This window comes from Periophthalmus magnuspinnatus, chromosome 15 (assembly GCF_009829125.3).
Source record: "Periophthalmus magnuspinnatus isolate fPerMag1 chromosome 15, fPerMag1.2.pri, whole genome shotgun sequence".
Taxonomy (NCBI): Eukaryota; Metazoa; Chordata; class Actinopteri; order Gobiiformes; family Gobiidae; genus Periophthalmus; species Periophthalmus magnuspinnatus.
The window spans coordinates 19,521,354-19,535,602 of record NC_047140.1 but is presented as its reverse complement, the minus strand read 5'-3'; the positions used below and the strand labels follow the sequence as shown (position 1 = coordinate 19,535,602).

General features: G+C 38.8%; 1 protein-coding gene across 1 annotated transcript in view; it reads left to right on the top strand.

The window, feature by feature from the left end:
• The first annotated feature begins 2,184 nt into the window (after window positions 1-2,184).
• si:dkey-192p21.6 (uncharacterized protein LOC565246 homolog) overlaps window positions 2,185-14,249 on the top strand; it is a 42,345-nt gene continuing 30,280 nt past the window's right edge. Inside the window, exons 1-7 of the mRNA XM_033979654.2 lie at window positions 2,185-2,227; window positions 2,376-2,470; window positions 3,071-3,192; window positions 5,231-5,349; window positions 8,838-8,907; window positions 8,994-9,060; window positions 11,848-11,912. Of these exons, the coding sequence (XP_033835545.2) occupies window positions 2,390-2,470; window positions 3,071-3,192; window positions 5,231-5,349; window positions 8,838-8,907; window positions 8,994-9,060; window positions 11,848-11,912 (524 nt within the window). The 5' untranslated portion in view covers window positions 2,185-2,227; window positions 2,376-2,389. The remainder of the gene's footprint in view (window positions 2,228-2,375; window positions 2,471-3,070; window positions 3,193-5,230; window positions 5,350-8,837; window positions 8,908-8,993; window positions 9,061-11,847; window positions 11,913-14,249) is intronic.

Sequence of the window (14,249 nt, the reverse complement as noted above, 5' to 3'; positions counted from 1 at the left end):
CCTCTTTATTCCACAAATCACAAACAACTAGCATTGTAGAGGTTTTAGAGTTATTTGTGCAGATATTTTATGACTGATTCTGTGCCTTCACCAGTTCGTCACCGTTTAAGAGTGGGATATTTTTTGTCCCTTACCGCCTCCTACTGGGCAATCGTTTTAGAGTTAGTAGTATGTCTATTCCATAGTTCCATAGTCCACATTAAAATATCACTTATTAAAAATATGCCTCTCTTTAAAGACTTTTAGACAGGACTTCTGCTATAGGCCTTTGTGCTCGGAAACTAATGACTTGGAAAAATATATAATAATATCACTGATATGTGATATTTTCTGCTTGTTATTTCTGAGTTGTGTACTATGCGACTTTTCGTATTACAAATTAATATAAATTCACAGAAGAATTGCAATAACGTTCTATGTCCTTTTGTCCAGTAGGAGGCAGTGTAGGACTGATAAAACTCCACTCTTCAACAGTAAAGAACTGGGGAAGACACCGCATCAGTCATAAAATATCTGCACAAATAACTCTAAAACCTCTACAATGCTAGTTGTTTGTGATTTGTGAAATAAAGAGGTAGATGAAAAGACTGAGTCCCGCTGTATTACTCAGGCTGCACTACAGCGTCTATTCACAGGCGCGATCCCACTACTGAGCGGCACGGGGGCTTTGACCTGCTCCGTTTCCGACCTGGGCCGGTGCACCCCTCCTTAGACGACCTGGTGGTCCCGGGCTCCCCCAGGAGCACCATATCGATACCGAACTTAGTGCGGACACCCGATCGACATAGTCCGCTGCAGCTCAGAGCTCCTGAGCTCAAACGATCCTCCAGCCTCAGCCTCCCGGTAGCTTGGATTACAGGCGCGTGCCACCGCACCCGGCGACAAGCACAGAGCTCACGAGGACATTTGAAGAGTACCTGTGTGACGTCATCTGCTTACATTTCAGAGGAGAAAAGCTAAAGCGGTGGTGATATAATTAGGAAAGTGTAAAGAGCTCAGGAATCAACTGGAAAGACACCTGAAAATTAAACACAAATAACCATTTTAACCAAAGAAAATTTTCAAATTTTTAGCCTCAGTGAAATAGTTTTAACAGTTTCCCACATTCCCTGCCCAAAAGACACAATGAATTGCGTTGTCATCATCTGTTATGATATATTGTATTACAACTTTTAGAATGTCCTTGTTATGTTAAATCCTGAAAACGTTGTGTAGTTGACACTTTTCTTGTCATGATCGCAGTCTGTCCTACCCTTTTTTGCACTATTTCCCCCCCTCCCTTCTGTATCTGAGCCTGGAGCTGGGCGGAGATTTGGGCTCCTCCCGTGCACACCTGCACCTAATCTGCAATCAGTTGCACCTGGGGAGGATAAAGGACCTGACACTCAGCGCCAGAACGTCCGTGTATTCTTTGTGGTACAACTCTGCTTGGCGCAGTTCTCGGTTTTGCACTTTGTGACTTTTTCTGAATTGAATATTTTGGTCCTCCCCATATTCCGCTCCCTGGACCCACTCGGCTCCTCTGTCTCCGACCCTGCTCTTCACTCTTGGTACTGTTCACCTCGTCTCAGACTCTGCTGCTCACGCTCTACCCCCGGACCACGGCAAACACCCCGCTCTCAACCCACTGATCCAGCTAACTTCATTTGTACCGGTACTTTGAAATTTGTAAATAAACATTGTTCAAGTTTTTTCCTCCAGTTCTGTCTCCTTGGTCCCCTCCCACTTTCACTTTATCAAACTGTCAGCCCTGGTTCCTGACAGGTTGCCTCCTCCAGTCAGTGTCAATTAAACAATGGGTCAAATCCAGAGAACACTTTAATAAGAGGAAGTCTACTACCATCAATAAACTTACAAGATTTCTCATTCATAAATTACTAAAAAGTTATGTTCAGTCTTTTCCAAACGTCAAAAGTACAACTCCCACTTACAAGGTCTGTGTTTCTATGATGCTATTTTACAGTGACCACATCAACACAACAACAGGTTAATACTATTTTGTGTTTGTGTTTTATAGTTGCTTATTTCCCCTTGTTTTACTCTGTTGTCCCTTTTGGTGTGTATTTTTTAAACTGCGCATGCACTGTGCCCTTTGACCACTTTTTATAGTACCCCCTCATGTTGTGGTTATGACCAGAGTCTTCTGCTCTCAACATGGAGCTAAGAGGAAGTTTCATATTGTTGATTATTTTAAACAGCAGCTTTGGAGGACCATGTCAACAAACAGGTGGGCCTATGTTGTGGTGAATAGAATTTAAAAATGCTGTAAAATAAAGTTGCATGATGGTACTTATGCTGCGGCTGTAAAGCTGTCTTATCAATCTTATGTGATTTTAATGCCTGATATTACAGTTAAATCTACTTTTTGTAAACAGTTGCAGCTCTAAAGATGGACCAGGCTTTGATAACATTTCAGAATCAGCTGACAGAAGAAGTGCAAGTCTACTACACGTCAGACTACTGCCATAAGGTAAAGATCATCTTATTATCATCATCATCAAACTTTATTACAATTACAATCAACACACCAGAATAAAAACACCACTCCTCCAACAACAAGCAGCCAAACTAGTGTCTTAACAGCTCAGACTGGTACAGTGTGGCACTGAGTTTGACATTAGTCAGGTTCATGACCTCAGTCTTTAAAGCTGCACTATGAAACTTTTCTATTCAAGGGTCCACCACCTGCTGTCTCCGCATCACGACATTAACCATATCCAAGCTAATGACTCCACCAGTCCAAGTTACAGGTCAGATCTGTGGAAACAGTGACAGTAAGAATCCATGTGTTCAAGATAATACTGAGGAACAAAACACCTTAATTGAATAAATGCATAATATGCAAGTTAAATGCCATATTGTGGGACATTTTAGGTGAAACACTAACATCATGGAGACATAAGCAAGTAGATCAACCAACCACTACTAACACACATACAGTATAGACATTGTTCAACCATTAAGACAGCCTCTCTACTACCTGAGCCACTGTCACCAGAAAAGTAAAATAAGTTGTGAAAATATATGAACATATTGAATTTAATGACTAAGGCTTCTCTTTTCCCCACAGTGTGTGTACCAGCTTTTGGCCAGAGTCAAACCAAACAACAGCAGTTCATCTGTGATCGTCAGCACCAAATTCACTTTAACAATTCAAGTGGACACCAAACCCAGAAACAACTCATTGTGCAAGTAAGTAATGTAATGTGAATATGCATCTAATCTGACTGTTCTTACCCTCCATGTCCATTGATTTAAGCAGGAGTATGTTTCTTTCCAAATCCCTATTGTAACAGAGGAGTTATACCCTCTTAAACTGAATACATGTCAGTTTGATTTCAGTGCATTTGTAACATCTATATTATCAGCAACTTATCTGGGTCTAGGTCTCATGGCACTCTATAACCAAAGATGCCAAAGCTTCCACCTCCCCAGACACTTTTCTCAACAGGCAAGTCCAAGGTTTTGTGATGGTAATGTACTTAGGATCTTTAACACAATTTTTAGTAGTCTATCTTATGCAAAATTTGCTCCTGTGAGCTGCTAGTCATGTTATAATGTTGTAACCTCATCAAAAACATACCTGGGTTATGTTTTGTTTCATTCACACATGTTTGAGTAATGTTGGATTATTGATCTGTCTACGTCTCCAAAGGTCAAAATGTCAAAGTGGTAGTTTACAGAACAAAAGGTAAATGGCAGCTGTTAACTTAAAGATAAGCAATTCCGGGCTGAAATTATCCAAATGATTCTCGTGAAGGTTTATGGAGCTTAACACATTGGAGCACTATCTGTATGGTATGTGGTCACAGTGGAGTGTTTTCTGTCGGAGAGAAGAACACTGACCCACAGGTTGGCGGGGTGGGCACTGGTGTGTGAATGTGTGTGTGAATGGCTGAGTGGTTTCTTAATGTAAAGTGCTTTGAGTGCCTTGAAGGTGGAAAAGAGCTGTGCGATCATTCACCACTTGTACACTGTATATATGCAACGACAAACCCCAAAACACACATTTTGACAGGTAAGAACAATTTATAGAAGACAATGTATATAAGCTATAATCAGGTATGTTATTTGTGTAATATTTGAAAGGTAGGCCAACACAATCAGTTCTTGGACACTACTGCTTCATGTAATTTTGCTGACCCAGTTCCTGTCACAAAGTGGGAGTGTGTCTCTTGTCTCTGCTCTGTAATATACTGTCTTTAGTGAACACAGTGGCATCCAGTGATTGCCTTAGCAGCGTAGGACATTATTTACAAGTATGGGGCTGTACTTGTGACCTCGTTCCATAGACCTGATCATGCCCTGCTTTGAACCACTGCCCTCTATTGATCACAAGGCTTTTTGGGGTTAATACAAGTTGACTGTATTGATAAATAGACCATTTAACATAGGGATTTCTTCAATGATGCTAACTGGTGTTAACTGTATTCAAAACAATAGCTGACAACAATGTAAAAGGCCAAGTCACCTGTGAATATAGTCTAAGGCTATAGTAGCATCTGTCTGCCTTCTGTGTCTTTTACATTCACTTTTCCCATATTATTGCCTCCAAGATCAATGTGAGGTCTCTAACCAGGCTGTGCCGTTATCGATCTCCCCTTTCCCCTTTGAAAAAACACTCCAAGTGATAGCTAGTATGTCATCCCAGCACCGGATCAATACGGACATGTAATGTAGCTTTTTGGAGCAGAAAATGGATATGGTGAAGGTATAGATGTGTGTGTGGTGTATTAGAAGCACTGTGTGGCACTGTTGAGCTGTGAAATAGTTAGAAAGAATGCAATGGGAAGTGGCTACAACAGTGTTTCCTCTCGAGTACCCATGGATGTGAGTACCTCGTCTAAGCTTTGACTCACACTCCAAGTACCCCCTAACTTGGGTAATGCGTATCCTTAAATAAGTTTGAATCTCTTAGGCCTAATTAGAATTGTATTAATTATTATTATTGCATTTTCATGTCCAAATCATACTACAAAAACATTCTGAAGTTTGTAGATTGTCTTACAGCTCGTTTTATCTTCAAATGTTATTCAATTTCGCCTTCTTTTATGATCTGAAATAATTCCAAGTACCCCCAGGAAATGTACTTTTGAACCCCTAGTTGGGAAGCATTGAGCTACAACCAACCAGCTCGAAAGACTAAATATCTAATGCAAAAAGATTTTCTGATTAAAATAAAACTGGAGAGTAAGTGTGTTTAGGTGCTTATTTACATGTTCTCTTCCAGGTGGAGCCAAACCTATGGAGAAGGAGGACAATACTTGATCGACATTGGCGTTTCAGAGGTGCTCAGTGAACCAAGCTGCAGACAGATCATCCAGAAATCACCCAAAAATGTTTACCTACGTGAGTACAAGTTATTAAGAGTTTAATGGGTTAAGATATGAATGGATAATCTATGTATAAAAAAGGTTGAAGCATTTGCGCCCTAATTTACTTGCAAATCTGAAGTTGTTACGTTGACTTCTCAAAAAAGGAGTTAATAAAAATAAATTCTTATCAGTTATATTTTGTGGTTTTGATGGAAAAAAAGACATTATCTTCATCGTCTACCTACATAAAACTGTCAGTCAAAATTGAACTGATAGTCACCATAAAAAACTTGACCTGCAATAAACAGATGACACAATTAAACATGAGCTTATTAAAGTTATTTATGTGAAATTTGTGACCTTATTATAAGTAAATATGTTTCCCACTCGTACAACTAATAGTAGATATGATAAATAATGAGCAAAAACATTGTTCATCAGTACTTATTGTAATAGGTGTAAACAATTTCTAATCTAGCTAAACACACACTGGTATTTCATTATTTATAAAACAATGTAATGAATTCTTCCTTGACACACAATGACAGCTGGAGGCCTGTAAATGTGCCCACTGCTTTTCACTGCAAAGTCATTTCCATCCATCTCTCGAGACATGATGCGTGTTGATCAAATGTGACTAAAGCTTTGCTGAAAACTGGATAAAACAAAAGCGTTTCTGTTTGTTTTGAATGCCGTCTGTAGCAGCAAAGCATTGTGGGTAATACATTAGGCAGTGTCGAAGGATTAGGCCATAATGGGATTTTGAAAGCGTCTCTCTCCATAATGTACACTCTACTTAACAATATTGCAGATTATGTTGGATCCGACTTTTAAGGCCAAGTAGCCATTAACTGTAGATGTATGGTCCAGTGCATTAGCTCCTCAGACCGGTGATTACAGAGCCCTCCCATAGGACCCTCTCTGCTTAAGTAATGGTGGGGTCAGCTGCTGCGGACAGGTTAGACTTGCCCTGGTAGGGAATTTTCAAAGTTTACTTCATTGTCTCTGATTGATCGACGCTAGACTCCGTGAGGTCATCTATTGAACATGTTTTGTGCACAGCTCCTTCAGATCTGTGCCTTTAATCTTGTTAGTAGTGTATTTTGCAATGCACCGCAAACCACAAGCCACCTGCGAGGGGTTAATTCGAACTAAGAAATTCACAATATCGACCAATGCAAGTGTTTAGTTTGACTTCTGTATTGATGAAGCAAATGTAATCATGTTATTGTAGATTCAAATTCCCCTGAGAATTTGGAATATGTGGAAATTGGATTTGAGAAGGTGAAAAGTGTTGTAAAAGGCAATTCGAGTGTTCACAAATTTTGCAATAGTCATTTGTCACTTAAAGGAGCACTATGCAACTTTTCTGACTCTTACTTATTTACCTAGGTATGCTATTGTCTGTGTAATCCCTAAATTGTCCAGGTATGATCCATAGTAAAAGAAAAATTTGAATCTTTTGGAGTGAAGATGTTTGGCTGCTGAAGAAGACAGATTTGAATTTTTCTTTTACTATAGATATGCTATTGTTTTGCCTAGAATGTCTCACAGTATGACATTAAATCTGTTTGTCAACCAATTCTTAATTTCATGAACAAATATAAGACAGTTTAATCACACAAAAGATAGTCCAGTTTATTCCTCCATAGTCTGAACCCTATTTCAAAAATTAACTTACTGGCAGGAGATTGGCTGTACCCAAAAGATCCAAAGACTATTTGCCGGACTATTTAAAACAACTGGATCTTGATTCAAATTGAAATAATGACATAATTACAGAATGCTATGAACCGTAGTAGTGTGTAGTTTTCTTGCAGAATGTTGGAAATTTTGAATGACCAGTGTCCAGTGCTGAGAGGTTTATGGTCTTTTTATGATGTTGTTGGTTGAGCTGTTGGGACTCCTCAACTGTGATTAATGACCGCTCTGAGAGGAGAGAGGAGGAGGGTGAAAGGAGAGACAGAGAGAGAGAGAGAGAGAGGGGAGAGAGAAAGGAGAAGCAGAGGAGAGAGAAAGGAGAAGCAGAGGAAAAGAGTCAGGGTCAAAATGGACTCTTCTGTTTGTTTTTCCATTGTCCTCATCCCTGACGTAAACAGAGTCACTTGTGTCAAATGAGTTTTTATGTGTTATTGTGATTTTATAATGTGCTTTGGTTGTAAATCTATGACGTTTGGGTACATGCTCGTAGTATCGACAATAAGGTCATAACAACATAAATGCACCAATTTACATAAAATAGATCTGATTCTGAGCCAATTATCCAACAGATGTGAAATTTGCTCTTGAGTATTTTCTTACTAATTCATTTGAAGAACAAATCTTACTTATCCCATGAAAACTAGTTGACAAGAATTATGATTTTATGTTTCTTTTATGTTTTATGCTTGACAATGTCGATATCTTGGACTGAAATGTCGGTAGTTTATTGCTGAATCCAATAATGGCCGACAGTAAGTAACGCTATTATTTCAAACAGATATTAAGACAGTGATATGTACTTAAATACACAGTTTAAAATATGTCAAAGTAAACACATACCTACCTACAAAAACAATTTCCAGTTGTATCCATTGTCTCTTATTTGTATGCAGTCTGGTTTGTCCATACCACAACATTTTGCAGACCCTAGCATGACGCCCTCTGGTCATATACAGTCTTTACAGTGTGTTTCCTTTGTCGTGCTCCTCTGTGGACCCTATTCTTCGGAGCCTGGGGTCAGATTTCCCACACTGATGGTTTTGTTATGGATCATGACCAGGGCTGTTCCATTAGGTGTGTGTGCGTGAGTCTGTGAATTCTTGAGGCATTTTTCTGACATGGTTTGACGGACGCAGCACCCAAGGGAGACCTCAAGGGAAGATGTACAGTTTGTTTTGTTAATCTGGGCCTTTATCTGCGCTCAGATTCTATTGTGATACAGTGGGACACGCAGAGGTCACATCGCGGGCAAACAGGAGATAAGACGGGAGACCTGACTCTGTCTAAATAGGCTGTTGTTGGCAGAATACAGTCATTATAAGGCAGCATGAAACAAAGTGAGGATATAGAAGGTGTTTTGAAATGCATGTATGTGTTTCTAGTATCACTGCAATAAGAAAATGGACTAACCTCCGCACAAATCTGACCTATAACTTGGCTTTGTGGCATCACCTATTTGTCTCCAAGGAGATAAGTAAGTTGAATGTCAAACTGTGGAACAAAACAACACCATAACATATCGATGGAGAGAAGCTGGTAGTTTACTTTGATTAATATATTGACTTGTACTCATTTATTATAGTGTACTTTTCCAATGTATATCCAAATACGCAATTAATTATGTGTACTGTTTACTGTAATATAAGTAGTCCAGTTATATCAATATGAACACTGACAATTAGATACTAAAATGCATGCTGGAATTGGGATTTGGATAGGTTAGTGCTTATTAATTGACACTTAATAAAATAACACCAAACTGGGAATTTTTTGTGTCAGTTAAATTTTTTAAGTATTTCTCTCTTTTCCCTTCACTTCCAGCTCTCCTCGTGGCAGCCCTGGTCTTTGTTTTTCTGTCTGTCTTGTTTGCAACCGGTCCGTACATCTACAGGTAAGTGTTTTTCCTTTATATGAAAATCCCATTGATTCTGTCTTCCATCAAAACCAGCTCAGACCAAACTCATTTCCCGTTCACAGGAGGCGCAATACATCCAAGTTTATCAGAGCCATTTGCTGCAGAAGCCCTCAGTATTCGATGGACAATGTAAGTAACACTTGGATTGCTGCCTCATAGATGAAACCTTTGCATAATACACTATGATGGATTGCTCTATAATCAATATGAAGCTAATTAAGCCATTTCAACGTGATTAGTATCGGAGTGGGAGTGTTCACGTTGTCAGATGAATTTGAAAGGTTTAAATTTATAAAGATGCTCAATACCATCCACTGGTTTGATTGCTCCTTTCACTAGACGGTATTTATGAAGCATTAGTTTGATATAATAATCTTAAAGGAGCTGTATCCGATTTTTGTCATTTAATACTGTAAAAAGTGGTTTTGGCCCAGTATTGATATTCTCTAAAAGGAGTTCTTAGGGTCAAATTGAGACTTCTGTGTGCTGACTGCATCGAAGTATTTTTATCTTCCACATACCAGGAAGTAGCAGTGTTGCACAGTTAGCATGCTAGTTGTTGTTAGCGTGGCAAACACCGCTCTGGTCTCTGAAAGTTGTATCTACCCACAGCTCTGTACTTACTCGCAACTATGTAAAAAAATCTGACTCTGGGTTAAAAAATCTGGTAGGGTTAAAAAATGTCATTTTCAACAATAAAAACACGTCAATGAAAATCAGCTGCTTGCTTCTGTGAAATGCCACTATGTTCTGCAGTAGTTAACATGAAGTCTATGGACCTATTTCAATTATAAAGCCAGTTTAGATCAATATTATGGTTTAACACAACAAAAGCATCATGTGTCTTTTTAAAGTATCCTTCTATGGTCTGTCTGAAGTGAATGCTACTTCAGTTCAGCTGGTTTTAAAATCTAGTTATCAACTTTTCTGCTTGTGATGCAAACCCCAAATTACCTCGTCCCCCTTGACCAGGCCTCTGGGAGTCTCTAATGCAGTGATTGATACAAATGTTAGCAGAGAGCGCCATACTGCAGACCTCCACCACAGACAAGGGCCCTGCATCCGCCAATCATCCCGTCTGATGGTGCGCGTTTTGGGCGAGCATGAATGCCTCCTCTGTGGTCCATACGCCGCGGGTTTGGCATGTAGATCAATCAAAACGTATTAGAGTCTTGTGTCTTCCTGCTCTGGCTCCTTGAAGAGTCCAGCTGATCCAAATGAGAGGGCAACAGGCCACAGCGGATCCACTGCTGCCTTCAAGGGACATAGGAAATTCAGGCGCCCTCACTGCCACACCCCGACCCTGTCAAAATATAGACAAATTAGTTTATTATAAGACGTGACCCACTGACAGTAAGGATTGTATGGTTAGTCAGCATTTTTACATTTAAGAAGAAGGGCTGTTGGCCTTTAGTCATTAAGTCAGTTAATCGGTTGATGTCTAAGTTGACCAAAATTAATCATTTTAAGCATTTTATTTAGATTTGAAGGATTTATATGTGACAACAGCAGAAAGAAGTTAACAAGGGAGTGAGTTATGTGAAGATTTGGCAGATTAAACTCACAATTCACAAGTTTAATCTTTCTATAAATACGTTGTTACATACATTTTTCTGCATAAATATTCCCGTGCAGGTGTAGTCTCATGGGTGCAGTTTTAGTCAGATACATAGAGATACAGAAATAGTTTTGAGAGCTTTTGCCACGTTCCCTTATTAGTCCACTAATCGATCAGCAGGACATGCCTTTAGTCAACCAAGAATTTCTTTAGTTGACTACAAGCCTAGTAAGAAGATGTATAGCATAACTGCCTAAGTCATTTCTTGTTTGCCAAATTAAGCTTCCCATACTCTCCAGACCCTGCTACATCTGTGGTTATCACTGGATCTGTCTTCAGCCAGTCAAAAAGAATTTTACAAAAAAAAAACAACCCAAAAAACTACAAACCACTGAGTCATCTTATTGACATATAGGCAGGTTATTTTTATACTTTCCCCAAAACCTTCAGTAATGACTTTGTAAGACTATTATGCCATGATTTTGCAAACAAAATGTACTGAACACATTGTGAGAGTTTTAGTGCTAATAATAAGGATTGGTTCACAGTTGGCAGAAAGATACTTGATCTCACACTTGATGGTAATTAACTTCAACAGAATTATGTATGCTAAAACCACTTGAATTAAAAGGCTAGAAATTAGTATTAAACCTGTGCAATGTATGAAGTACCTGTATAACCTTATATAATCTATGAGCTGGTTTTAAAATTACCAACATCAGACCTATAGGAGTGAATGTGGTCTGACCAGTAATTGAAAGGTTTATGATTCCATCCTTTTTTTTTTTTTTTTCTTATTGCTGTCGCGTCCATGGGCAAGGCACTTCAACCATCTTGCTTGTACAAATATGTTGGCAAAATTGTTTTTCAGTAACCTGTGTGGACAGAATTGTTCCATGTTTTTGTCCTAAAGTGTTATTTGGCCCATAATGTACTGGAACTCTGCATAAATGATTATATAGAATGGAAAAGTAAATACATTAAAGTGGCTGTACCTGATTTTTTCCATACCTTTGCCTCATAGTACAGATATAATGTAGAAGCAGCTCTTGGCGTCCGAATGGAACCACTGTTTACAGTTTGCATCTAATTAGGAAGTATGCCATTACCATGCTAGTTGTCTTTAGCATTGCTTTTGTTTTGTTTTGTTTTTAGCTTTAACATAACAGCTCTGGTTTCTTGAAGGTAACAAAAGCACTTATAAACTCATTGTGGTGAATAATTAGGATGCTATGATGAGTTAGGAAAGGAAGGGAATAAGCTGCAGCTGCAAACGATTTAAATGAACCAGATCAAGTTTTTTTTAAGTCAGTAAAAATCAGCTGCGGTGTCTTTAATTTCTGTTTTTGTTTCCACAGAATGAACCTCCAGAATCCGACAAACCGAAATCCGCTCGTCTTCAGTCATTGGACACATTTCGAGGGTAAATCATAAACTACCATTTCCACTGCATCTTTCATCACATTTAGATACAGATTGAGCAGTCCTCCCCTTAGTCCAATGAGGATCCACAGCAGCAGGCCTGGTCTATAGTGAATAATTGGAGAGGTCAGTGTCTGGCCATAGCCTCCCCTTTGCCTCCCTTTTATCAAATGCTATAGCTCAGGGCCGTCTGCTGTACTGTACAGTGTGTATGTGTGGTTGTGTGCTTGGGAACATTGTATTTCTGTTGGACAGGAGTGATTGAATTTGGGCTCTTTAATTGAGGCCTGGGGCTAGACACAATGCACGTCTATCTGGATACAGGAAGCTGGTGTGGCTTTGACCTCCCCCTTTTGCCAAATAATTGATGTAATAATACCGTCAACATATCGGCACACAACCACACTGCCATAGATCTCCTGCCAAAATGGAGATAGACAGAGGAAGTGCTATTGCAATAAGAAACAACTGGTGCCGTACACATGTGGCCATGGTTCTGGGATACAGATGTTCTGAGATCAGGAAGCCAGTTTTATTCAATAGGGAAGTTGGATTGTTTGAAACTTGCACCTGGTCTCTCTGGAAAATTATGAACAAAACACAGTCTGGGTTTATTTTATATTGGCCTCTGTGTGAAGGGCAAGAGCTTGTTTGAAAATTTGAAAATGGTCAGTGGTTTTGTATTAGTGGGCAAGGATAGATAAATGTAATACAAAAACTCTGTCTTTCCTATAAAAAAATCCATAAATATAGTGGTGGAAGAAGTGCTCGGTTTTGTTACTTAAGTAAAAGAAAAACACTCAAGTAAAAGTATCACATAAAAAAATCTACTTAAGTAAAAGTATTAAAGCAGCTGTTTAAAAATCAGTAAAAAGTATTTCACACAGTTTTTGAAATTTAGATGTAGTGATTTTGATAAAGATTTATGCTGCATTTTGGGGGGTTTTTCTAGCGTTTTTTTATTCATATATTTTTGTTTGCTCAAAATATACAAATACTACCCTCAGCTCTTTCAGCAGGTCGCAACCAATAATCAACAATGCTTTTACTTTTCAGTCCTGTTCTAAAATATCGTGCAGATACGTCCTCTCAAATGTAGTGAAGTAAAAGTAAAAAGTATCTACCGGTACTTTAAAATATATTTAAGTAAAGTACAAATACCAAATACTGTAGTTTACTACTATTACTTAGGTTCCACCACTGCATATACTGTAAATGAGATCTCACTAAGGATGGGACAGAATCTCATGCCACAATAACTCGTGAGATAAAAAGGCCTCGTTTTTACATTTAGGTTAAGTGCTTGTGTGTTGCTGCAGTGCAATATTGACAACAAGTATTTAAAATAAATTAAAACATGTTGCCAAAATTGTGGACTGGATTGCAGTTTATTTATAGCAAATAATTTCAAATCTTGAATCGTTCTTGTGGATTCAATTTCATGTGGGAACTATGTCTTGTCCCACCTCTACTTAGCACTTAATTTTGGTCAATTATAGTTGTTTTAAAAGTGTGTTGCTCCATTCTAGCCATAAAGAGGTTTGGGAAAGCACCATTACAGATTAGCTTGAACTGGCACCTCAAAGCAAGAAGTTCCTGGGTTAATTTTGTATACCGGGTAGGGAACTTCTATGTGGAGTTTGTATATTTTCCATGGAAATGTTTTTGCTTTTGCCTCAAAAGTTCCACAATATGGCTTTTAACTTTTCTAACTCACGTTTACTCAATTAGAGATGTTTTATTAGTCCAAAGTATACCTTCAAAAGCATACATATCTTACCGGGGGTGGGCTTGCTTCACCACAGATCTGACCTGCGACTTGGGCTGGCGTCAACTGCTTGTCTCTATGGATATGGGTAGGTTTAATGCCATACGGTTGAACATTCGGCCAAAGCAGTGTAACATCTCCATGGAGACAAGAAAAATTACAAATTCTTTAACCTGATGGATCTATATTCCAACAAAACGAATCACTACATGCTGAAGTTGAATTTGAAATCATACAGCTGCATTAGCCTAATAACTTACAATTAGACATTTGTCATTTCTGGTAAAAGGTTTTCCAATTTTAAGCCAACCAGACACTTTTATTAGCTTTAGCGGCACCTCTGTTTCTCATATTGACGCTGTTTTGGCTAATACCTGAAATAGTCAAATGGGACAAGCTGTTAAATCGGCCCCTGACTCAGCTCCTTCCTGGTGACTTACGATCTATACATTTGATAAGCAGCAACTTTTCCAGTGAAGCGCGTCATCAGTCATCTTCCGCAAACACTGGGACATTTTGCTTTCCCAGAGCTCAAATCATTGGTCAGACGGCTAGACTTGATATACTGTG